The 21504-nt window shown below is 43.6% G+C and overlaps 1 protein-coding gene across 1 annotated transcript in view; it reads left to right on the top strand.

The window, feature by feature from the left end:
- The first annotated feature begins 673 nt into the window (after positions 1-673).
- Positions 674-21504, top strand: part of LOC309555404 (protein lifeguard 3-like) — a 57054-nt gene continuing 36223 nt past the window's right edge. The window contains exons 1-3 of the mRNA XM_082257418.1: positions 674-787; positions 7019-7333; positions 21038-21116. Coding sequence (XP_082113544.1) covers positions 7027-7333; positions 21038-21116 — 386 coding nt within the window. The 5' untranslated portion in view covers positions 674-787; positions 7019-7026. The remainder of the gene's footprint in view (positions 788-7018; positions 7334-21037; positions 21117-21504) is intronic.

Below are 21504 nucleotides of genomic sequence, written 5' to 3'. Positions count from 1 at the left end.
GCAATCTCTTATAGCCTAGGTCATCTTTATGTAGAGCAACAATTATTTTTTACAGATGCTCAGAGAGTTCTTTGTCATGAGGTGCCATGTTGAACTTTCAGTGACCAGTATGTGAGAGTAAGATCAATAACACCAAATTTAACACCCCTGCTCCCAATTCACACCTGAGACCTTATAACACTAACGAGTCACATGACACCGGGGAGGGAAAATGGCTAATTGGGTCCAATTTGGACATTTTCATTTAGGGGTGTACTCACTTTTGTTGCCAGCAGTTTAGACATTAATAGCTTTGTTTTGAGTTATTTCTAGGGGACAGCAAATTTACACTGTTATACAAGCTGTACACTCACTACTTTACATTGTAGCAAAGGCGTCATTTCTTCAGTGTTGTCACATGGAAATGTATAATAAAGTATTTACAAAAATGTGAAGGGTGTACTCACTTTTGTGAGATACTGTATGTATGTATGTATGTGTATATATATATATTTATATATATATATACTGTATATATTTAGAGCAATAAACAATCCCTAGATTGACACTATGCACTGTTACAGTATATTTGCATTTTACAATTCCCAAACTAGGAAGGAAAAGTGTTATCCATTCTTGAGTTGTGTAAACACCTCTCTCTACCAATCAGGTCTGTGCTGCCCAGCAGATGGTGACGAACTTTGACATGAAATAAAACTGTTTGGTTAGTGGGTTCAGTGTGAACGATGCCTGTTACTGGCTGTCACTGATTATCTGGAACGACAAGGCTAAAGCTTGGATCCAGTAGGTAAGAATTTCTTATATGATTTTTAAAATATTATCTAGAATTATTTACAATAATGTTTATGATACCCATGCCTACTATTTTTATAAACACATTTTTATTGTGAAATTACTACCTAATGTTCTGAATTCTATGACATTTTTTATTATCTTGCGCTTAGAATTTTGTCAATTTCAAATTTTGTTCAAAATATTTTTTTATTTTTTTTATTTAAATAAATTTCAAGGGCAATAGCGAATGACAAATGTATGATAAGGCACATTTTACAGAGTATTCTGTGAAATGTAATTTTCCAATTTCATGTAAATGATTTGCACATTTTATGTAGAAGTGATATTCACAATCTTAACATTTATACATATGAGTTTGTACTGTTATGCACTGAAGTGCAGGACACGATTCCTAATACACATCTCTTCCTCTTTTTATTTTAAATTCGATTTTCTTGTTCGTATTTTTTAAAATATTGATTCAATCCCATGTGTATTTTTTTTAAATGTACTGTTTTGTGTTTCCCAGTTGTAATTACAGCTGGACTCCAGGCAAATATAATAAACACCAGTGAATACAGTTATTAAATAGTGGGCTATTTTTTAATGAATGTTTTTTTCTTTTACTGTCTTTATTCGCCTTGTTTATGACCATTTTGTTCATTTTATTTTTATTTTTCGTATTTGTTAACCATTTGCCAGCTAATTTTAGTTGTTTTTTTTTTTGTTTTTTTTACATATTTTGTTGAAATACATATCTATGAAAAGGTCACATACTCTTTGAAAAAAAAAAGTTTGCATGTTGACAACAATGGCTAATAGCAGGGGCGTAACTACAGGGGTTGCAGGGGTTGCAATCGCTACCGGGCCCCATGCTCCAGGGGGCCCGGTAGCAAACCAGTGGGTGAACTTCTAGGATCTCAAAGGTCACACTTGCGACCGGGCCCTGGCATTTCACCACTGTGGGGAGGCCCCAAGATTGCAGGAAGGGGGCCCACTGCAGAACTTGTGAAAGGATCCTGATGCGGGACCATAATAAAAGGCCATGCAATGAGATTAAAGAGCCCCAGGATTAGTGGGAAGAGCCCCGGGCTTGAAGGGAAGGGCCCCGGCCAGGGGTCTGGGGGGCCCTTCATGGTTTCTTGCATCGGGGCCCTGAAGGTTCTAGTTACGCCTCTGGCTAATAGGGCTACTAGAATTACATGTAAAACTCTGCTAAGTTGGCCAGATTTGTTCCCCAAAACTGCGCCCCATTTATTGTGAAATTTTCAGTTCCCATTTTTCTCTGGTATGCCTGTTAGCTCTTTTGACTTTTTATAAATGTGGCGAAAAATGGCTGACGTACTTAGAAATAATTAGAATCTTAAAAATAATGCATAAAGCAAAGGCGTACACATTTAAATCTGCATTTTATTAGAAATATTGATGTATGTGACCAGTGTAATGATAAGAATTTGTAATTTGTAATATCCATTTGTAATCGCCTGCAAAGCAGCACTCAGACTGGCAGAGGTAAAGGAAGCACTAGGAACAGGTCAGGCTCTGCTGCATGCGCATGACAGGAGAAAGCAAAAATATACCCTCTGCGGTGCTGATACTTCACTGTCCAATCAGACTACGGATGTTTTGACCAGTGCCCTTAACCAAGTTATGCTGTTGCTGAAAGGGGGGTCCAGCAGGGCCATCTTTAACACAGGGCGAAAGGGGCAGTTGCCCTAAGTCCAGTCATTGTTATGGGGCCCAAGGCAGCTTCCCCTTGAGCCCACCCACAGGAGAAGTCCCCCAGATGCATTTCACCCCCTAGTGGGCTTAATCGTCAATGATTGAACCCACTAGGGGGCAAGATATGTCTGAGGGACCTCTCCTGCGGATGGAGAGCAGAGCTGAAGCCATCTTACATTACCTGGTTTTGGTTACAGTGAGTCGTTGTCCTGTGTGTTCGATCAGTTGCCATTTTTCTGTAGCACATTGTAGCCTGATGAGCTGTTTTATACGATCTGCATCAGTTCATTACATGTCACGTTGGCTGATATCAGTGATAGGAGCATTAGAGTGGTATTTTTGTTTGTCTACAACAGGGGTCTCCAAACTTTGTAAACAAAAGGCCAGTTTACTGTCATTCAGACTTTAGGGGGACGTATTGGAAGTAGAAATTGTTCTGGCATCAGTGGGAGTTAACAGTGCATCTATGGCATTGGGGGGAGTAATAGTGCTCTATTGTTGGTGTCAGTGGGAGGAATAGTGCTCCATTGTTGGTATCAGTGGGAAAAATAGTGCCCCATCATTGGTGTCAATGGGAGGAATGGTGCCCCATTTTTTTTTAAGTTGTACTGGCACCAGTGAAAGTAAACAGTGCTTATTTGGCATTATGGGGACGAATAGTGCCCCATCGTTAGTGTCAGTGGCGGGAATTGTGCCCCATCATTGGTATCAGTGGGAAGAATAGTATCCGATCATTGGTGTCAATGGATGGAATAGTGCCCCATCATTTGAAATTGTCCTGGCATCCATGGGACTGCATCTTTGGCATTATGGGGGAGAAATAGTGCCCCATCGTTGGTTTCAGAATGAGGAATAGTGCCCCATCATTTGTGTCAGTAGGAAGAATAGTGCCCCATCGTTGGTGTCAGTGGGAGGAATAGTGCTCCATCATTGGTATCAATGGGAGGAATAGTGCCCCATCGTTGGTGTCGGTGGAAGGAATAGTGCCCCATCATTGGTATCAGTGGGAGGAATAGTGCCCCATCGTTGGCATCAGTGGGAGGAATAGTGCTCCATCATTGGTATCAGTGGGAGGAATAATGCCCCATCGTTGGTGTCAGTGGGAGGAATAGTGCTCCATCATTGGTATCCGTGGGAGGAATAGTGCTCCATCATTGGTATCAGTGGGAGGAATAGTGCTCCATCATTGGTATCAGTGGGAGGAATAGTGCCCTATCATTGATATCAGTGGGAGGAATAGTGCCTCATCGTTGGTGTCAGTGGAAGGAATAGTGTCCAATCATCGGTATCAGTGGGAGTAATAGTGCCCCATCGTTGGTATCAGTGGGAGGAATAGTGCTCCATTATTGGTATCAGTGGGAGGAATAGTGCCCCATCGTTGGTATCAGTGGGAGGAATAGTGCTCCATCATTGGTATCAGTGGGAGGAATAATGCCCCATCGTTGGTGTCAGTGGGAGGAATAGTGCTCCATCATTGGTATCAGTGGGAGGAATAGTGCCCTATCATTGCTATCAGTGGGAGGAATAGTGTCCCATCATTGGTGTCACTGGAAGGAATAATGACCCATCACTGGTATCAGTGGAAGGAATAGTGCTCCATCATTGGTATCAGTGGGAGGAATAGTGCCCTGTCATTGGTATCAGTGGGAGGAATAGTGCCTCATCGTTGGTGTCAGTGGAAGGAATAGTGTCCCATCATTGGTGTCAGTGGGAAAGAATAGTGCCTCATCGTTAGTGTCAGTGGAAGGAATAGTGCCCCATCATTGGTATCATTGGGAGGAATAGTGCCCTATCGGCATCACTGGGAGGAATAGTGCCCCATCATTGGTATCAGTGGGAGGAATAGTGCCCCATCGTTGGTGTCAGTGTGAGGAATAGTGCTCCGTCATTGGTATCAGTGGGAGGAATAGTGTCCCATCGTTGGTGTCAGTGGAAGGAATAGTGCCCCATCATTGGTATCAGTGGGAGGAATAGTGCCCTATCATTGGTGTCAGTGGGAGAAATAGTGTCCCATCGTTGGTATCAGTGGGAGGAATAGTGCCCCATCGTTGGTGTCAGTGTGAGGAATAGTGCCCCATCATTGGTGTCAGTGGGAGAAATAGTGGCCCATTGTTTGAAATTGTCCTGATATCAGTGGGAGTAAACAGTGCATCTTTGGAATTAGGAGGAAGAATAGTGCCCAATCATTGGTGTCAGTGAAAGGAATAGTGCACCATCTTTGGTGTCAATGGGAGAAATAATCCCACGTTGTTGATGTCAGTAACAGAAATGATGCCCCATTGTTGGTGTCAGTAAAGGGTGCATTGCAATGTGTACAGGGCACTTAGAAGATAAAAGACCTTGTAGTGACCCTTCATTTCTTACACCTTTTTTTGTGTCAAGAACAATAGCTTCTGTTCAGGAAGAGGGTTGCCAGAGGTGAATGTATTTGCCACAATGCAAGACTTCGGCAGCAATTTTTTTTTTTTTTGTTTTAATTGGACTTTTCTGTTGTAATAGTTTTTTTTTCTACTTTGATAAAGCCCAATTCAAGTATAATTAAAGGGAAAACATTGTTAAGTTTTAGATAGAGTAGAAAGGGATTAGAAAGCTTGTGAGGTTTTATTGCTGTCTGTGCCCCCATTATGGAGAATCACACTCTCTATTTGCCCTGTTTACTGTTATCATTGTGATATATAGAAAATAAATAAATAAATGTCTGATGTAATTTTCTATGCAATGCATAGAAAATAGAAACACAACTAAAAAAAAAAAAAAAAAAAACCGTATAATTTGATCAGTGTTAAAAAAAATAGGTTAACTGTAAATAAAAAGTATACATTTTGTATTTATACATTCTATAATTTATTCTATTTGTAATTACAATAAAATTACAATTTTGTTACAAAACATTATAAAATTATAACCAAAAAAATTATAACTTCAAATGATTTTTTGAAATTCTGCAAATTTTTAATATGGCACTTAAAATAAAATGGAACACAATTAAAAAAAAATTAAAGCAACAAAAAGTTAAAATAGTTTAGTTTAAATACTAATATTTAATTATAGAAATAAAATAAACAAATACTAATGGGAAAGGGGTTAATCAGGTCTGATTATAGTTAACTAAAAGTCAAGAGGGGCTAAATAGGAGCAAAATGTATTTAGTTTTTGTTTTCTGTCACTTGTGTAGTTATTTTAAAAGAGAAGTTTGGGGATCAAAAAAAATAAATGACCATACTCGCCTAGATGGCTGCAGCACTGATTCCAGCTACAGATTTCCCTCGCCACCTCTAAGACCGAGAAGTGAGGAATCAAACACTGCTGATCACTCAATTCTCTGTGTTCAGTCTGCAGACAGCCATTGACTGTCAGTCACCGACTCTCTGCTCTTCCCCTCCAGTGCTCACTGGAGCGCTGGGCTGTGGAGGGGATGGGAGTGGTTGGCTCAGGTTCTCAGCGACTCCAGCAGCCGATCTAGGCATCTGGGTTGATTCCAACTGTAAAGTTGGGATCGCTCCAGAGTCTGGACCCCCTGAGTGAAGTCAGCTGACAGTGGGCTTAAGCCCATATAAACTCACAGGCCTTAATTCTTACCTGTCCGATGCTGCATCTGTCCCCGGCGTCTGTGTACTGAGAACCGAGTGATCAAACATCGATGATCGCTCGGTTTTGACAGCTCCCCAAGCAGAGAGCTGCTGACTGTCAGTCACCGGCTCTCTGGTCTGCCCCCTCCTCGCTCATTGGAGATGTGGGCTGTGGAGGGGCAGGGAGCAGCCGGCTCAGGCTCTCAGGGGCTCATGAGAGGCTGAGCCAGGTGTCGGTCCAGGCACCTGGCGGATCCCCACTCCGTGGTCGTGATGACGCGGTGCCTGGACCGACATCCCTAACATCAACAGAGAGCGGACTTCAGACTGCTCTCTGTTGAAAACGGGTCACAGGAGTGCAGAACGAACTGCACTCCTGTGATCCATAGGAGATGTATAGCCAAACAAGCTTTGGCTGTACATCTCCTTTAAGGCAAATGGCCTGTTCACTTTGCATGGCAAAGTACACTTTGCAATGGAATTGTTCCCAAAGCTTAGTGAATGTGGTGAAATTTCACTTTGCAAAGAATACCAAATCATGTATAAGTGAAAAAGACAGCATTTTTGCTCGCACATCATTTACTAAGATATGGAGAAAATTCCCTTGCAAAGTGAATAAACTATTTGCGTTTAGTAAACCAACCCCAAGTGTTACTGAACAACAGCAGAAAAAAATCAGCTTTCCTGTTTTACCAAACAGGGCTGTGCTTTGTGGCAGGGGTGTGCAGATCTCACAAGCAGAAAGACAGAAATAAAAAATCCTCGGGCAGATAAATCAATGTATTTTAATTGTGTGTTTAGCTGTTTGCCTGGAGTTTCAAGTCCTTATCAATCTTTTTCGCAACAAAAGATGGTACATTATAGGACATCACAGCTTTTGTCAAAGAAAATTTGCGTATTGGATTTTTTTTTCATGTAAATAATGTAATCTGTTTTATTTTTTTTTTGGGCAGAAATAAAAATGCAAAAAAGTCAGCAGGATAATGTCCCCGGTCCGGAGACGACCTATGTTTACTCTGTGCAAAACCCTGCCTACCCCCCGGCACCCTACAATCAGAATCCTGGCTATATGCCAAACCCGCCACCATACAGTGAACACAACCCACCACTGATGGGTGGGCCGGCATACAACGTCTACCCTCCTCCTAATCCTCCTGACCAACCGCACCAGGCCTTCCTCGGGAACAAGCCCGATGTAGAAGTACCCCCGGACTACACTATTGGTCTCCAGGATAGCAGCCCATTCTCTGAGCGTGCCATCAGAAGAGGTAGGTTGGTGCTCAATTTAGCCACACTGTGTACATGATGGAACTGTTTTATAGGGTTCTCTATATTTTCGTTTTCAATCATTTCTATTGGGTTTTTTCCTGAATCAGTCCAAAATGTAACAAAACAGAACATAGGCGTTACAAAACAATTGAGATTGTATGAAATGTAAAACTTGGAAAATGAAGTAAGTAAAACATTGCACATTCACAAAAATTAACCATGAATATCAATTACATAGTTATGAAGATTCAAAGATCCGGTGCGCCCGGCGATCATTCTGTCAGTTGTCACCCGGAAGCCTCGGAAGGGTGTGGGCCACCCCCCTCCCCTCCCAACCACCAAACGCCACAGGGTCCTGGGGCAGGAGGGTGAGCCCTACAGCAAAGATTACAGTGGGGTGTAACATCCCCCAACCATAACATGGTTAAGCAACAAAAGGAAAGAGAAAGAAGAATAGAAAGAAAAAGTAGTGGAAAAGGGTAGGTGCCAGAAAGGAATAGAGGGATAGGGTGAAGAGTGAGTGAGCACGCTTCGGGTGCTGCTATGCTAAGGGGGCCTAGGCGAATGTCAAGCTACAATGGAGCCGACAGATATTGAATCCAGGGTTCCCATGTTTTGTCAAATTGGGTTCTTTTATCCAAGAGGGTTGCCGAGAGGCGTTCATTAAGCATAATCCAAGTTGGGCTCTCTATATTTAAAAAGTCCTCCAGACTTAATGGATAGGTTCACCTTTTATAACATGTTACATGTTACACATATTTGTGACAGCAGACCGGGGATCTTCTCCCTGTTTCTGCTGCCACAATTCCAAAAAGACGTGGCCATGCCGAGCCCCGCCCAACTGGTGTCACTCATTCACAGTCCTCTGTGAATGGAAAACTACAAGGTCCAGCAGCCTTTGTTGGTGTCAGCTTGTAGTTTTCAATGAACTACCATGGCGCTGTGAGTACTGTGGTAGTTCATTGAGTCTTCCAGTCAGAATGTATCGGCTTCCTCCTATGAGGTACGTGCAAGCAGATACAGTACATGGACCTGTATGGCATCTGCCATCTGCTGATCACTGGTGCAATGCTTTACAGGCTCCAAACACAAAAAATAATAAATGCACATTTTATTTTACCTGCAAAGAAATGTGAATTTCTTATTTTCTTGTCAAAAGGTGAACTTATCCTTTAACCACTTGCCAACTAGCTGCCGTAGTTATAACATGGCAGATCAGCTCTGTTACGCAAAACAACATACCTGTATGTACCTGCAGTAAGTGGGGGCGTGCGCACGCAACGATTGACTATTGGGGAAACCAATTAGCGTGTCCGGTGGACGTGATGTCCCTCGGGCACCCGCGAACGCTCCATATGGAGACAGAACAGCAGTCTGCCGATGTAAAAATGGCACACCGCTAATCTGTCAGTGATGAACACAGGGATACTGTGTTCCTTCTATTTAGGAACACAGGTCTCTGTGTTCATCCAGTAAGTACAACCCCCACACAGTTTGAAAGCATCCCCTAGGCACACATTTAACCCTTTGATCGCCCCTGATGTTTACACCTTCCCTGCCAGTGTATTTAGTACAGTGACAGTGCATATTTTGTAGCACTGATTACTGTAGTAATGTCACTGGTCCCCTCAAAAGTGTCAGTTAAGTGTCCGATCTGTCCGCCGCATTGTCGCAGTCCCGCTAAAAATTGCAGATCGCCGCCATTACTAGTAAAAAAAAAATAAAAATGGCATAAATCTTTCCAATAGTTTGTAGATGCGATAACTTTTGCACAAACCAATCAAAATACACTTATTGGGATTTTTTTTTACCAAAAATATGTAGCAGAATACAAATTGGCCTAAACTGATGAAAAAAATTGGATTTTTATTTTTTTTATTGGGAATGTTTTATAGTAGAAATCAAAAATGTTTTCTTTTTTTTCAGAATTGTCGCTCTTTTTTCTTTAGTGTAAAAAATAAAATCCACAGAGGTGATCAAATACCATCACAAGAAAGCTCTATTTGTAGGAAAAAAAGGACATCAATTTTATTTGGGTACAGTGTCGCATGCCACGCAATTGTCAGTTAAAATAATGCAGTGCCATATCTCAAAAAGTGGCTTCTGGTCCAGAATTGGTTAAGCTGCCAAATTACACTTCTTTTGAACTATAAAAGCTAAACCTTTAAAGTGTTTCTCAACCTACAACAGTAAAATCAGTGTTTATATCCAGTAAAGCATGCTTGTTATACTCACTGTGGAACCTAAGGGGTTAATCCTCCACATTGTGTATAAAGGCTGTTTGATCCTGTCTCTCTGATCCTCCTCTTCTTTCACTGTCTCCAAAAAATAACCCGATATTTACAGAGCCAGGGAACGGGATGCACATGCTCAGTTTGGTGTGTATTGCTAGAGAGTTTTTTTTGTTTTTGGGAGAGTGCATGTGATCAGCACAGGGCCAATCAGTGCTGTCCAGACATGTGCAGGCAGAGGGTCAGAGTAGAATGAAAACTCCTCCTACAAGCTTTACTAGGAACTGATAGAAGTCACAAAACTGCTATATACTGCTGATGAGAAAAGGTATTTAGCAGTTTATATTTACTAAAATAATAGAATTTCTATGTTCTGTGTACTGTGGGAGACCAGATATAGTGAATGCAGGCTCCTGGGTTTAATAACACTTTAAATTTGATTAATTTGGATAAATTACCCCTGGATCAATTCCTGCATATTAAAAGTACAGATACAATACCTTTCTGCTGGGTTCATTGGAATCACCACTGCCATGGCATTGATCTCTGCTGAAGAGGAGGGTGGAGTTCAAGCAATGACTGGCTAGGTTTTCCTGTATGTCAATCCTCAAGGCTCTTCAGAAGACACCTTTGACCCATGGCAAAGAAATGTGAAAGGATACTTTAACATTGTCTAATATTTACTTAAATGGATTTCATGTCTGTGCAAAAAAATTAGATCTTCATCATAGTATTTGTATTACAATTTTGTGTTAGCTGCCAATTTTAGGCTTCCTTTCATGTAGCTTACACATACAGCTCTATATACAGGTTGCATGGCATCACAGGTTGTTCAGTACAAATGTTCCGTGCATGGATGTCGGTAGAAGACCTCTTCTCCCCATTTAACTGGCCACCACGCAGTTACCCCTTTCTTACCGGGAGAACACACACACATATGGCCCAAACAGAAGCTCCTGGGGCCTTTTTTTCAAAATGACACCAGGCATAGCATCGAGTAGGGAACGCTACCTACCAGGGGCATAACTACAGGGGTTGCAGGGGTTGCAATGGCAACCGGGCCCAATGCTCCAGGGGGCCTGTGCGTCTCCCCTGTACACCTGGATAGGAGGGGAGGTGGTGCGGTGGCAGCATGTAGAGAAATCACTATCCTCCTTCTTCCTCCTGTAGCTGCAGGAGGAAAATGGAGGGGATTGGTTCCTCTGTATGCTTCCCCCGCCACTCCTCCTATCCAGTTCACTTGTGTTCTGCTGTCTCTGGGCCCCTGTGTGCCCCCCCCCCCCATTGTGCCCCCTCTCCTCTCCTGCTGGCTACTGCAAGGGATGTGTCACAATAGAGAACCAGGAAGGGGTCGGTAAATATGTAATTTACCAGCTCCTTCCTTTTCTGAATGGTCATAGTCAGTGACATTGTAAAAATAAAATAAAATTATATGATAAAAAATAATACAATTAAATTACCAAAAAATAAAAACTACTGACACCAGTGGGTGAACTTCCAGGATCGCAAAGGTCACACTTGCGACCCGGCCCTGGCATTCCACCACCGTGGGGAGGCCCCAAGATGGCAGGAAGGGGGCCCACTGCAGAACTTGTGAAAGGGTCCCGCTGCAGGACCGTAATACCGGCCCCCGCAATGAGAGTAAAGGGCCCCAGGATCCGTGGGAAGAGCCCCAGGCTTGAAGGGAAGGGCCCTGGCCAGGGGTCCGGGGGCCATTCATGGTTTCTTGCACCGGGGCCCTGAAGGTTCTAGTTACGCCTCAGCTACCTACATAGTAAAGTAGGTGGAGTTGGGGGTGACGGGTCTCACTGCATCAATCCCAGCAACATCCAGTGGGACACAACTGCAGTGTCTGAGGTCTGTTTGTTGTGTAGGAAGCTAATATGACGCAGTACTGCAATGCTTACCTTGTAGGCCCTGCTAACTCGCCCCATGGTCCCCTATCTGTCACAGACCTGCACAGTGGTTGCTTTGGTGGTAGTTTTAAAATGTATTAGTAAGTATTAATCACAAAATCTGAAATATCAGTGAGCATTATGGCCCTCACTTAATGTAATGTGTTTGATTATGATCAAGGGCTAAAGGTCTGCCTTGGAAAATACTAATGGCTAATGATTAACCGCTGTGTGTGTGCAGTTCCATACAATATCACTGGTGAGAACATAGACTTCTTATCTGCAGTATGGTGGTACTTGTTACATTACAGATGCCTTTCCAGTGATTTAACAAGGACAATTCAATGTATTGATTATGGCGTACAATGAGATACAGGGACTTCATTGTTATAATAGTTCTTTGATATTTACCTGCAGAAGTACTATTATCCTTTCTTAAAGAGGAACTCAACTGAACCTATCAAAAGAGAAATTTAAATCCATAACACCTATTATTATCAATAGCAAAAAAAGGGTACAGTGCCAAATCTATATTGAAGGCATATGATAAGAACTTAACCACTTAAGCCCCGGAAGATTTTACCCCCTTCCTGACCAGGGCCTATTTTGCGATTCGGCACTGCGTGACTTTAACGGACAATTGCACGGTCGTGCGACGCTGTACCCAAATGAAATTGACGTCCTTTTTTTCCCACAAACAGAGCTTTCTTTTGGTGGTATTTGATCACCTGTGCAATTTTTTTGATCATGCGCTATAAACAAAAAAAGAGCGACAATTTTGCAAAAATAACAATATTTTTCACATTTTTTTATATGAAATTCCCCCCCAAAAAAATTTAAAAATCAAAATTTTAACATTTTAGGCCAATTTGTTTTCTGCTACATATGTTTGGTAAAAAAAATCACAAAAAGCGTATTTTGATTGGTTTGCGCAAAAGTTATTGCGTTTACTAACTAAGGGAAAGATTTTTGTCATTTTTATTGTTTTTTTTTTTAACGAGTAATGGCGGCGATCTGTGATTTTTTTTTTTTTTGCGGGACTGCGACATTACGGCGGACAGATCGGATCCTTGACTGACATTTGTGACACTTTTGTGGGTACCAGTGACATTACTACAGTAATCAGTGATATACATATGCACTGTTACTGTAAAAATGACACTGGCAGGGAAGGGGTTAACTTTATTTGAGAAGGAGGGGTTAAGTGTGTCCCTAGGGGCGTGCTTCTTACTGTGACTGGATGTGGCTTGTGATGTAACAGCAGAGATCTACGGTCCTACGTAGCAGGACCGTATGATCTCTGCTGTTACACAGGGGAGAATGACAGGCGGCTTTGTTTACACTAGCCGCCTGCCTTTCTCCCGGTGTAAACGACGGTCGCGAGTGAGCGGCAGACACCGGCCTGCCGCTCACACGCGTGGGGGGCGGGAGCGGGCCTCCGGCGGCACGCGCTCGCTCCCTAAAGCCTCACAGGCTAGCGACGTAGATCTACGTCATTTGCCTGTGAGGGGCTGACTGCCGACGTAAATAGTCGTTAGGCAGTCGGCAGTCCATAAAGTCCATAAGATCAGTTGTGAGTGAAAAAAGAGGAAATCCAACACCATACAGCTGATAATCTCAAATACTGGCAGAAACCACGTACTCTAGTTGAGATGTCCACTCACCGGAACCTTTGACCCCCGGTTAAGAGAGGTCAAACGGGCATGGATCAAAAACTGGAAACCCAGAGTACGCAGGTCAGTCACACTCGGTCCATAAGTGGTATGATTTCTAAATAAATTCACATCTCCTAAGTTCCTTCACATAGATGGTTAAGGATGCCCCTTTATGAAGAAACTGCTGCTTGTTTCACCATGTTTGTTCTGAATGGGAGGCTCTGCCTTCATTATTACCACCTGGTGCAATCTTAGGCTTGTTACCTATTATTATCATACAGGATTTGTATACCGCCAACAGTTTGTACAGCACTTTACAATATAAAGGGAGATGGCCCAGTTACAATACAAAACAATAGGATTAGGAGGGCCAGGGCTATTTTTTTTCAGAAACTTGGTGCAGGAATTCAACCATGACCCCCCCCCCCCCTTCCCAACACACACACACCCCCTCCAACCGCAATAAACAGTGGATGTGGTCAAATTTCACTAACAGTGGGGAGGGTCTTAACCACTTTAGCCCCCGCTCACATGGAGGCTACTGCGGCAAAGTGCCGCGATCCCGTCCAGCGACATAGACCTACGTCACTGGACTCCGCCCCTTGTGGGCGGAGGCTCGCTCCCGCTGTGTTCATTCACAGCGGGAGTCGGGCCAGGGGAGGAGCAGCGGCGATTGCCGCTGCTCTGCCCCGATCGTCGGGGATCGAGTCTGGAGATCCGCCCGCTGTGTGTAAACACAGCGGGCGGATCTCCATAGTGACAGGGACTGACAGATCGGAGTGTTCAGCATAGCTGGACATCCGATCTGTCCTTCTGTCACATAGTCACCTCCCCCCCCCACACGTCAGTAAGCACCAGGCATACATTAACCCCTACCTCTCCAATAAAATTAACCCCTTCCCTGCCAGTGTCATTTTTACAGTAACAGTGCATATATATAGCACTGATTACTGTAGAAATGTCACTGGTACCCCCAAAAGTGTCAAACATGTCAGTCAAGGGTCCGATCTGTCCGCCGCAATGTTGCAGTCCCGCAAAAAAAATCGCAGATCACCGCCATTACGCGTTAAAAAAAAAAAACACCAAAAATGACAGAAACCTTTCCCTTAGTTAGTAAACGAAATAACTTTTGCGCAAACCAATCAAAATACGCTTATTGCGATTTTTTTTACTAAACATAGGTAGCATAAAACAAATTGGCCAAAAATTTAAAAAAAAATTGATTTTTACATTTTTTTGGGGGGGAATTTCATATAAAAAAATGTGAAAAATATTGTTATTTTTTCAAAATAAACGCTCTTTTTTTGTTTATAGCACAAAAAGTAAAAATCGCACAGGTGATCAAATACCACCAAAAGAAAGCTCTGTTTGTGGGAAAAAAAGGACGTAAATTTCGTTTGGGTACGGCGTCGCACGACCGCGCAATTGTCAGTTAAAGTCGCACAGCGCCGAATCGCAAAAAGTGGCCTGGACGGAAGACAGCAAAATCCTCCGGTGGTAAAGTGGTTAAAGAGGCAATAAATACCAGGAATGAATAGTTCAGGGGGAGGAGTAACACAGAGTGCAGAGTTCAGGGGTGCGCTACACACAGGGTGCAGAGTTCAGCCTTCTTCCACAGCTACTTACCTCTGCATTCCCGTCCAAATTCTACTTTCACCCCTCTTCTGCTCTGACCTCTGCATGCAACCACCCCCCCCCCCTCCACTGACCCCATATTCTCCCCCCCTCCTTAAAAGCTCCACCATCTTCCACCATACTTTTTTTTCTGTATTAAGCTGAAGCACCCAGCTGGCTCTAGTACCTCCCCGCACCCTGTAGGTGGTTCCGTCTCTCTCACTTGCAGGGAGATCATCCAGTAGGGGTGTCGGCATTCGCACTGCACTCCAGGCACCTGCATCTCCCTTGTCCTCATCCTACACTCAGTGAAAGCCGCTCAGGAGACCAGATCTGTGGAAGCTGTTGGGCGATAAGCTGTCACTTGTAAATACAGAAGCCGGACTTCTGTGTTTACAAGCAACGTTGGTGAGCAGGGAGCAGAGGGCCTGAGTAAGTGGTGGCAGAACTGAGTTCCACCAAGTTCCAGCTGAAAAATAGCCCTGAGGAGGCCCTGTCCATGTGAGCTTACAATCTAATGTGGTAGGGCAAGTGGTCCAAATAGTATTAACTGTGAGGGATGAGCTGATGGAAGAATTAAAAAGTTTAGTAGTTAGGTGGAGGTGTGATAGGCTTCCCTGAAGAGATGAGTTTTCAGGGATCTCTTAAAGGTGGACTGAGTAGGAAATAGCCTAACAGATTGAGTTAGAGAGTTCCAGAGGATGGGAGAGGCTTTAGAGAAGTCCTGGAAATGAGAATGGGAGGAGAAGACAAGATTGTTTGCTATGAGCAAAGACACCAGTTGAGACACCTTTTTTGAAATTCCCCCCACTGTGTACAGAGCCAATTCGAGCAGCTCTGTATTATGTGATTGGTTTGATGACCAGGGATCATAAATGTAAACAGTGTAGTATATACATTGGTAAGCCCACCCCCTTCCTTTTACAACAGAGGTAGGGGAAGAAGAAGGATCTATGCCTGCCCCCTCCCTTTTACAAAAGAGGAAAGGGAGGATAAGGAATCATTCATAAATTAGTTCCCCAGAAGTGGAGCAGTCATGCAAACATTTTTAACCCTTTTTACCCCCCTCTTCTGTAAAACCCCAGCCCTATCCTGTTAACAGCTTTACCCTCCCTTATCCTGAACATTTGAACATTAAAACATTTATCTACATTCTCCCACTGTATGTGACCGGTACATTTACCCCCTTAGGCTCAGGGGAGGGCTGCCAGCCTTGGGCCTGGGGGGGGCAAGTCCAGTCAAGTGGCCCATTTAACCATTCAATCAGCTCACCATCCATCAGCTCACCCTATTCATGTTATAAAGCAAGACAAATATGTTACAATGTGGTAACATAATTTATTGTTAATAGCAACAAAGGAGGTTTAACAAAAATACAGTAAATGACATCACGCCAAGCGGGGCCTAGGAAGCTCCTGTCGGGCAAAGTTCAAGGGAAGTGACTGTGTTAGTATTGTGCTGGCCAGGTGCAGGAGCATGCTCTGCACACTCATATCACTCCGCTGCAGCTCTGAAAATACAGTAAAACCTTGGTTTGAGAGTAACTTGGTTTAAGAGCGCTTTGCAAGACAAGCAACATTTTCAAATAAATTTTGACTTGATATACAAGCGATGTCTTGATATACAAGTAGCCTCAAGTCACAGCTGAGTATCAAAGAGAAGAGAGGCGCCTCTAAGTGTAGTAATATGGTTAAATTTAATGAAGGTACAACATTTAGCAACTCACATGGTTGATTGGAACAGGCACATCTAAGGATGCAGGCATCCAGGCTAAAGCTGTCCACATAGACCATCCTCCGCATCGCCATCTACGTCATCCCTTCCATGCTGCCCCTCACTTTCAGATCGCTTTACTGCAGGGTGGTCTTCCCAAACAGGATTAGACTGGCAGCCGGCGGTGCAGAAGATGGACTATGTGGACAGCTTTAGCCCAGATGCCTGCATACTTAGATGTGCCCGTTTTATTCATCAACCATGCGAGTTGCTAAATGTTGAACCTTCATTAAATGTAACCATATTGCTACACTTAGAGGCGCCTCTCTTCTCTTTGATACTCTGTAGCTCCTGCTGGATTTTGCTTCTAATCCCCTTGTGGAAGCGGCTATTTGTGGATGGACATTTTATGGTTATATAACCTATCGCAATGCTATAATATTTTTATATGAACTATAAACTGTAGGACTTATGAATAAATGGTTGTGGAACGAATCATCTGAGTTTCCATTATTTCTTATGGGGAAATTTGCTTTGATATAAGAGTGCTTTGGATTACAAGCATGTTTCTGGAACGAATTATGCTCGCAATCCAAGGTTTTGATGTATAACATTGTGTAGTGGCGACCGGCAGCTGTATACACTGTCTGGCACCTACATTAATCCAGCCCTGAGTACGGCCTTTTTACCCGGCATCAGAGCGGCCCGGGGGGCAATTGCCACCCAGCCCCCCTTCCCAGTCCTCCCCTGCTTAGGCTCCATGTACACGGGACGTTAGAAAAAACGTGCTGCAAAGCTAGTTCTGATGCCGGGAAAAAGCAGCTGTTAAACGTGCTTTCAGTAGCTTTTTCCATTTGCGTTATTGCACGTTTGGCCACGTTGCTTTTAGCAGCGTTTTTTCTGCCTCCATTCAAAATCAATTGATTTGAATGGAAGTCGCACCGCAAGTCGGATCAGGATGAGAATCTGTGAGAATCTTGAGGGGGAACTCCACGCCAAAAGTGGGAAAAAAAACTGCGTGGGGGTCCCCCCCAGGGTCCAAACCAGGCCCTTCAGGTCTGGTATGGAATTTGAGGGTAGCCCCACGCCGAAAAAACGGCGTGGGGTCCCCCCCAAAATCCATACCAGACCCTTATTCGAGCATGCAGCCCGGCAGGCCAGGAAAGGGGACGAGCGAGCGGCCCCACCCCCCCCCTGGACCATACCAGGCCACATGCCCTCAACATGGGGGGGTGTTGGTGCTTTGGGGCAGGGGGAGCTCTGCACCCCCCACCCCAAAGCACCTTGCCCCCATGTTGATGAGGACAAGGGCCTCATCCCCACAACCCTGGCCAGTGGTTGTGGGGGTCTGCAGGCAGGGGGCTCATCGGAATCTGGAAGCCCCCTTTAACAAGGGGGCCCCCCAGATCCCGGACTCCCTCCCTATGTGAATGGGTATGGGGTACACTGTACCCGTACCCATTCACCCCATAAAAGGCAGTGTATGTAAATAACGACAGGAGACGTTTTGGAAAGTTTATTAAAAATCTTCATCTGTTCTTCTCTGCTCTGGTCTTCTCCCTCTCCTGGTCTTCTGCTCTTCTGCTCTTTTGCTGTCCGCTCTTCTGCTCTTTTGCTGTCCACTCTTCTGCTCTTTTGCCCTCGGCTCTTCTCTTCTTCTTCTTCCTCCGGTCCTCCTCCGACGATGTCCCCGGTGATTATGCCGGTCTCCGGTCTCTGCAGCTTGTTATATAGCCATTGTGGGCGTGGCCCCCAATGACGTCATCGGGAGGCCCGCCCCCTCATGTCACAGATGACGTCAGACCCCCACAACCACCGGCCAGGGTTGTGGGGATGAGGCCCTTGTCCTCATCAACATGGGGGCAAGGTGCTTTGGGGTGGGGGGTGCAGAGCTCCGGGGGGGTGGGGCCACTCACTCGTCCCCTCCCCTTTCCTGGCCTGCATGCTCGGATAAGGGTCTGGTATGGATTTTGGGGGGGACCCCACGCCGTTTTTTCTCATACTGATCCGACTTGCGGTGCGACTTCCATTCAAATCAATAGGCTCCCATAGGGAACCATTGATTTTGAATGGAAGAAAAAAAACTTATAACGTGGCTGAACGTATGTTCATCACGTTTGGTCACGTTTGGCCTCGTTTCTGCGTTTGAAACGCCGGGAAACACACGTTCGAATGCAAATAATTGCGTTCCAAAAAACGTCCCTAAACTCAACTGCCTGCAAATGACTGTAAACGACCCTGTGTACATGGACACATAAGATAACATGTAGATGGGTTCAGGGGCTTCTGAAAAAAACGCCCAACTGCTCCTAAACGGCCATTTACAACGTCCCGTGTACATGGAGCCTATTACCTTTTCCTTCCTCTGTGTATGACCTGTACACCTAATGTATCCAATGCACCATTACCAATTTCCAATGTTTTCAACCCCTCAATACCAGCATCTTTTATCATTTCCAAAAAAAAGTGACAAAAATGAGTTCGCCTTGGGGTGTCCACTTTCCAAAAAGTGGTAATATTTGGGGTATTTCGCACTGTTTTGGGAATTTTTTTTTTATATGGGAATTTTTTTTTTATATGTTTTATAACAGAAAGTACGAGAAACACTTTTTCTTCAAAAATGTATCTTTTTTTCTTTTATATAACAAACAAATAAAAAACCCAGGAAAGTTCTATCTGCCTAAAACAATTATATAAAAGTAAGTGCAGTGCTGCATGACTGAGTAATTGTCAGTCAAACTATCACATCACTGAAAACTGAAAAATGGCCTCGTAAAAAAGTATATACATATACATACATATACAGGTTGGTTTTCGGGTAGTAAAAGATTAAAGTGTTTGTTACCCCAAAACTTCCTATTCCTGCTATGTCCCTGCTATACCATGTACTTGTATGAGAAAGTTTCCTGTTCTCTTTGTATTGCTTCCTTTTTGTGAAATCCCCGGTGTTCCTGCCAGTCCGCCTACTTTCCTATTTAACCACTTAAGCCCCGGAGGATTTGGCTGCTCAAAGACCAGGCCCTATTTTGCGATCCGGCACTGCATGACTTTAATGGCAATTGCGCGGTCGTGCAACGCTGTACCCAAATGAAATTGACGTCCTTTTTTTCCCACAAACAGAGCTTTCTTTTGGTGGTATTTGATCACCTGTGCGATTTTTATTTTTTGCGTTATAAACAAAAAAAGAGCGTCAATTTTGAAAAAATAACAATATTTTTCACATTTTTTATATGAAATTCTCAAAAAAAAATGTAAAAATCTAAATTTTTTAACATTTTAGGCCAATTTGTTTTCTGCTACATATTTTTGGTAAAAAAAATTGCAATAAGTGTATTTTGATTGGTTTGCGCAAAAGTTATTGCGTTTACTAACTACGGGAAAGATTTCTGTCATTTTTATTGTTTTTTTTTTTTTTTTTAACTAGTAATGGCGGCGATCTGCGATTTTTTTTTTTTTGCGGGACTGCGACATTGCAACGGACAGATCGGACCCCTGACTGACATTTTTGGGAGTACCAGTGACATTACTACAGTAATCAGTGCTATAAATATGCACTGTTACTGTAGAAATAACACTGGCAGGGAAGGGGTTAACTTTACTAGTGATCAAGGGGTTAAGTATGTTAAGTATGTCCCTAGGGGCGTGATTCTAACTGTGGGGGGCGTGGCTTGTGATGTAATTACAGAGACATACGATCCTACATAGCAGGATCGCGTAGCCTCTGTTATTACTTTAGTGAGAATGGCAGACGGCTGTGTTTACATCAGATGTCTCTCTTTCTCCCTCTCCTGCGGGAGATCGCGAGTGTCCGGCGGACATCGGAGCCGCCGGTCACACGCGCTAGCTCAGCAGGGAATGAGCGGGGCGCGCTCGCCCCCTACAGGCTCATGGGCGAGCGACGTAATACTACATCGCTTTGCCTGTAAGCGGCTGAGTGCCGCAGTAAATATACAGGAGGCGGTCAGCAAGTGGTTAAAACCGACCACACTAAGCAGGAGAGCACATTGTGGTCAGTTCTAGCTATGCTATGCTGGGAACTCAGCCTGCTCTCCTCCAATGATCACACTTGTCCTGACACGCCCCCCCCCCCCGCTGCACAGCTATTCACTGGGAAGCTCAGTGTGCTGCTGCTTCTTCTCCCCCAGCTCTTATGCTGCTGAGAACAGAGAGAATGTGAACACTTTAAAAAAGGGGGAAAAAAGGTATTTATAATTATTTTATATATTTATACAAAAGAGTTTTGCATTTCGTCTATTTTAAACTGAATGGGTTGTTTTACAAGGTGATGGTTTACAATCACTTTGAGTGCACTTTAAAACAAAGTTTGTTGGCTCTTTTTTGCCTCCTTCCCCTTTACAGTTGCATATTTATTTTGATCCAGCAGCTGTGGACTACTGCGCTAAATTCCATCCTGACCCAAATCTTCTGGGAGCTGGCTCTGTTTGATCAGTAGCTTTAACCCCTTCTATGGGGCTATCTCCTGTGTGTCTATCGTGATCTACCGCACTGATGTGGCCACAGATTTATTTTGTAACTTAAACTGCATTAGGGATTTTAATTATGGATTCTATAACCATTGCTATTTTATGTTTCAGCTTTTATCCGGAAAGTCTACCTTACGTTGTCCATACAGTTAGTTCTCACATTTGGAATCGTGTTTATGTTTACATTCTGGTAAGTGTATGTCACGGCAATTAAAAAAAAAAAAGCAGTACACCTTTGAAATATTTATTTTTTATTTTTATTTCAGGTACTTATATAGCACTGTCAATTTACGCAAAATACATGCACATTTCACCTTGTTTTATCCCATTAACCACTTAAGCCCCGGAGGATTTGGCTGCTCAAAGACCAGGGCCTATTTTGCGATTCGGCACTGTGTGATTTTAACGGACAATTGCGCGGTCGTGCGACGCTGTACCCAAATGAAATTGACATCCTTTTTTTCCCACAAACAGAGCTTTCTTTTGGTGGTATTTGATCACCTGTGCGATTTCTACTTTTTGCGCTATAAACAAAAAAAGAGCGACAATTTTGAAAAAATAATATTTTTCACATTTTT

The sequence above is a fragment of the Pelophylax lessonae genome (genome assembly GCF_965119305.1).
Source record: "Pelophylax lessonae genome assembly, chromosome: 5".
In the NCBI taxonomy this organism is placed as follows: domain Eukaryota; kingdom Metazoa; phylum Chordata; class Amphibia; order Anura; family Ranidae; genus Pelophylax; species Pelophylax lessonae.
Note: the sequence above shows the minus strand (reverse complement) of the source record. Positions and strands in the feature narration are given on the sequence as shown.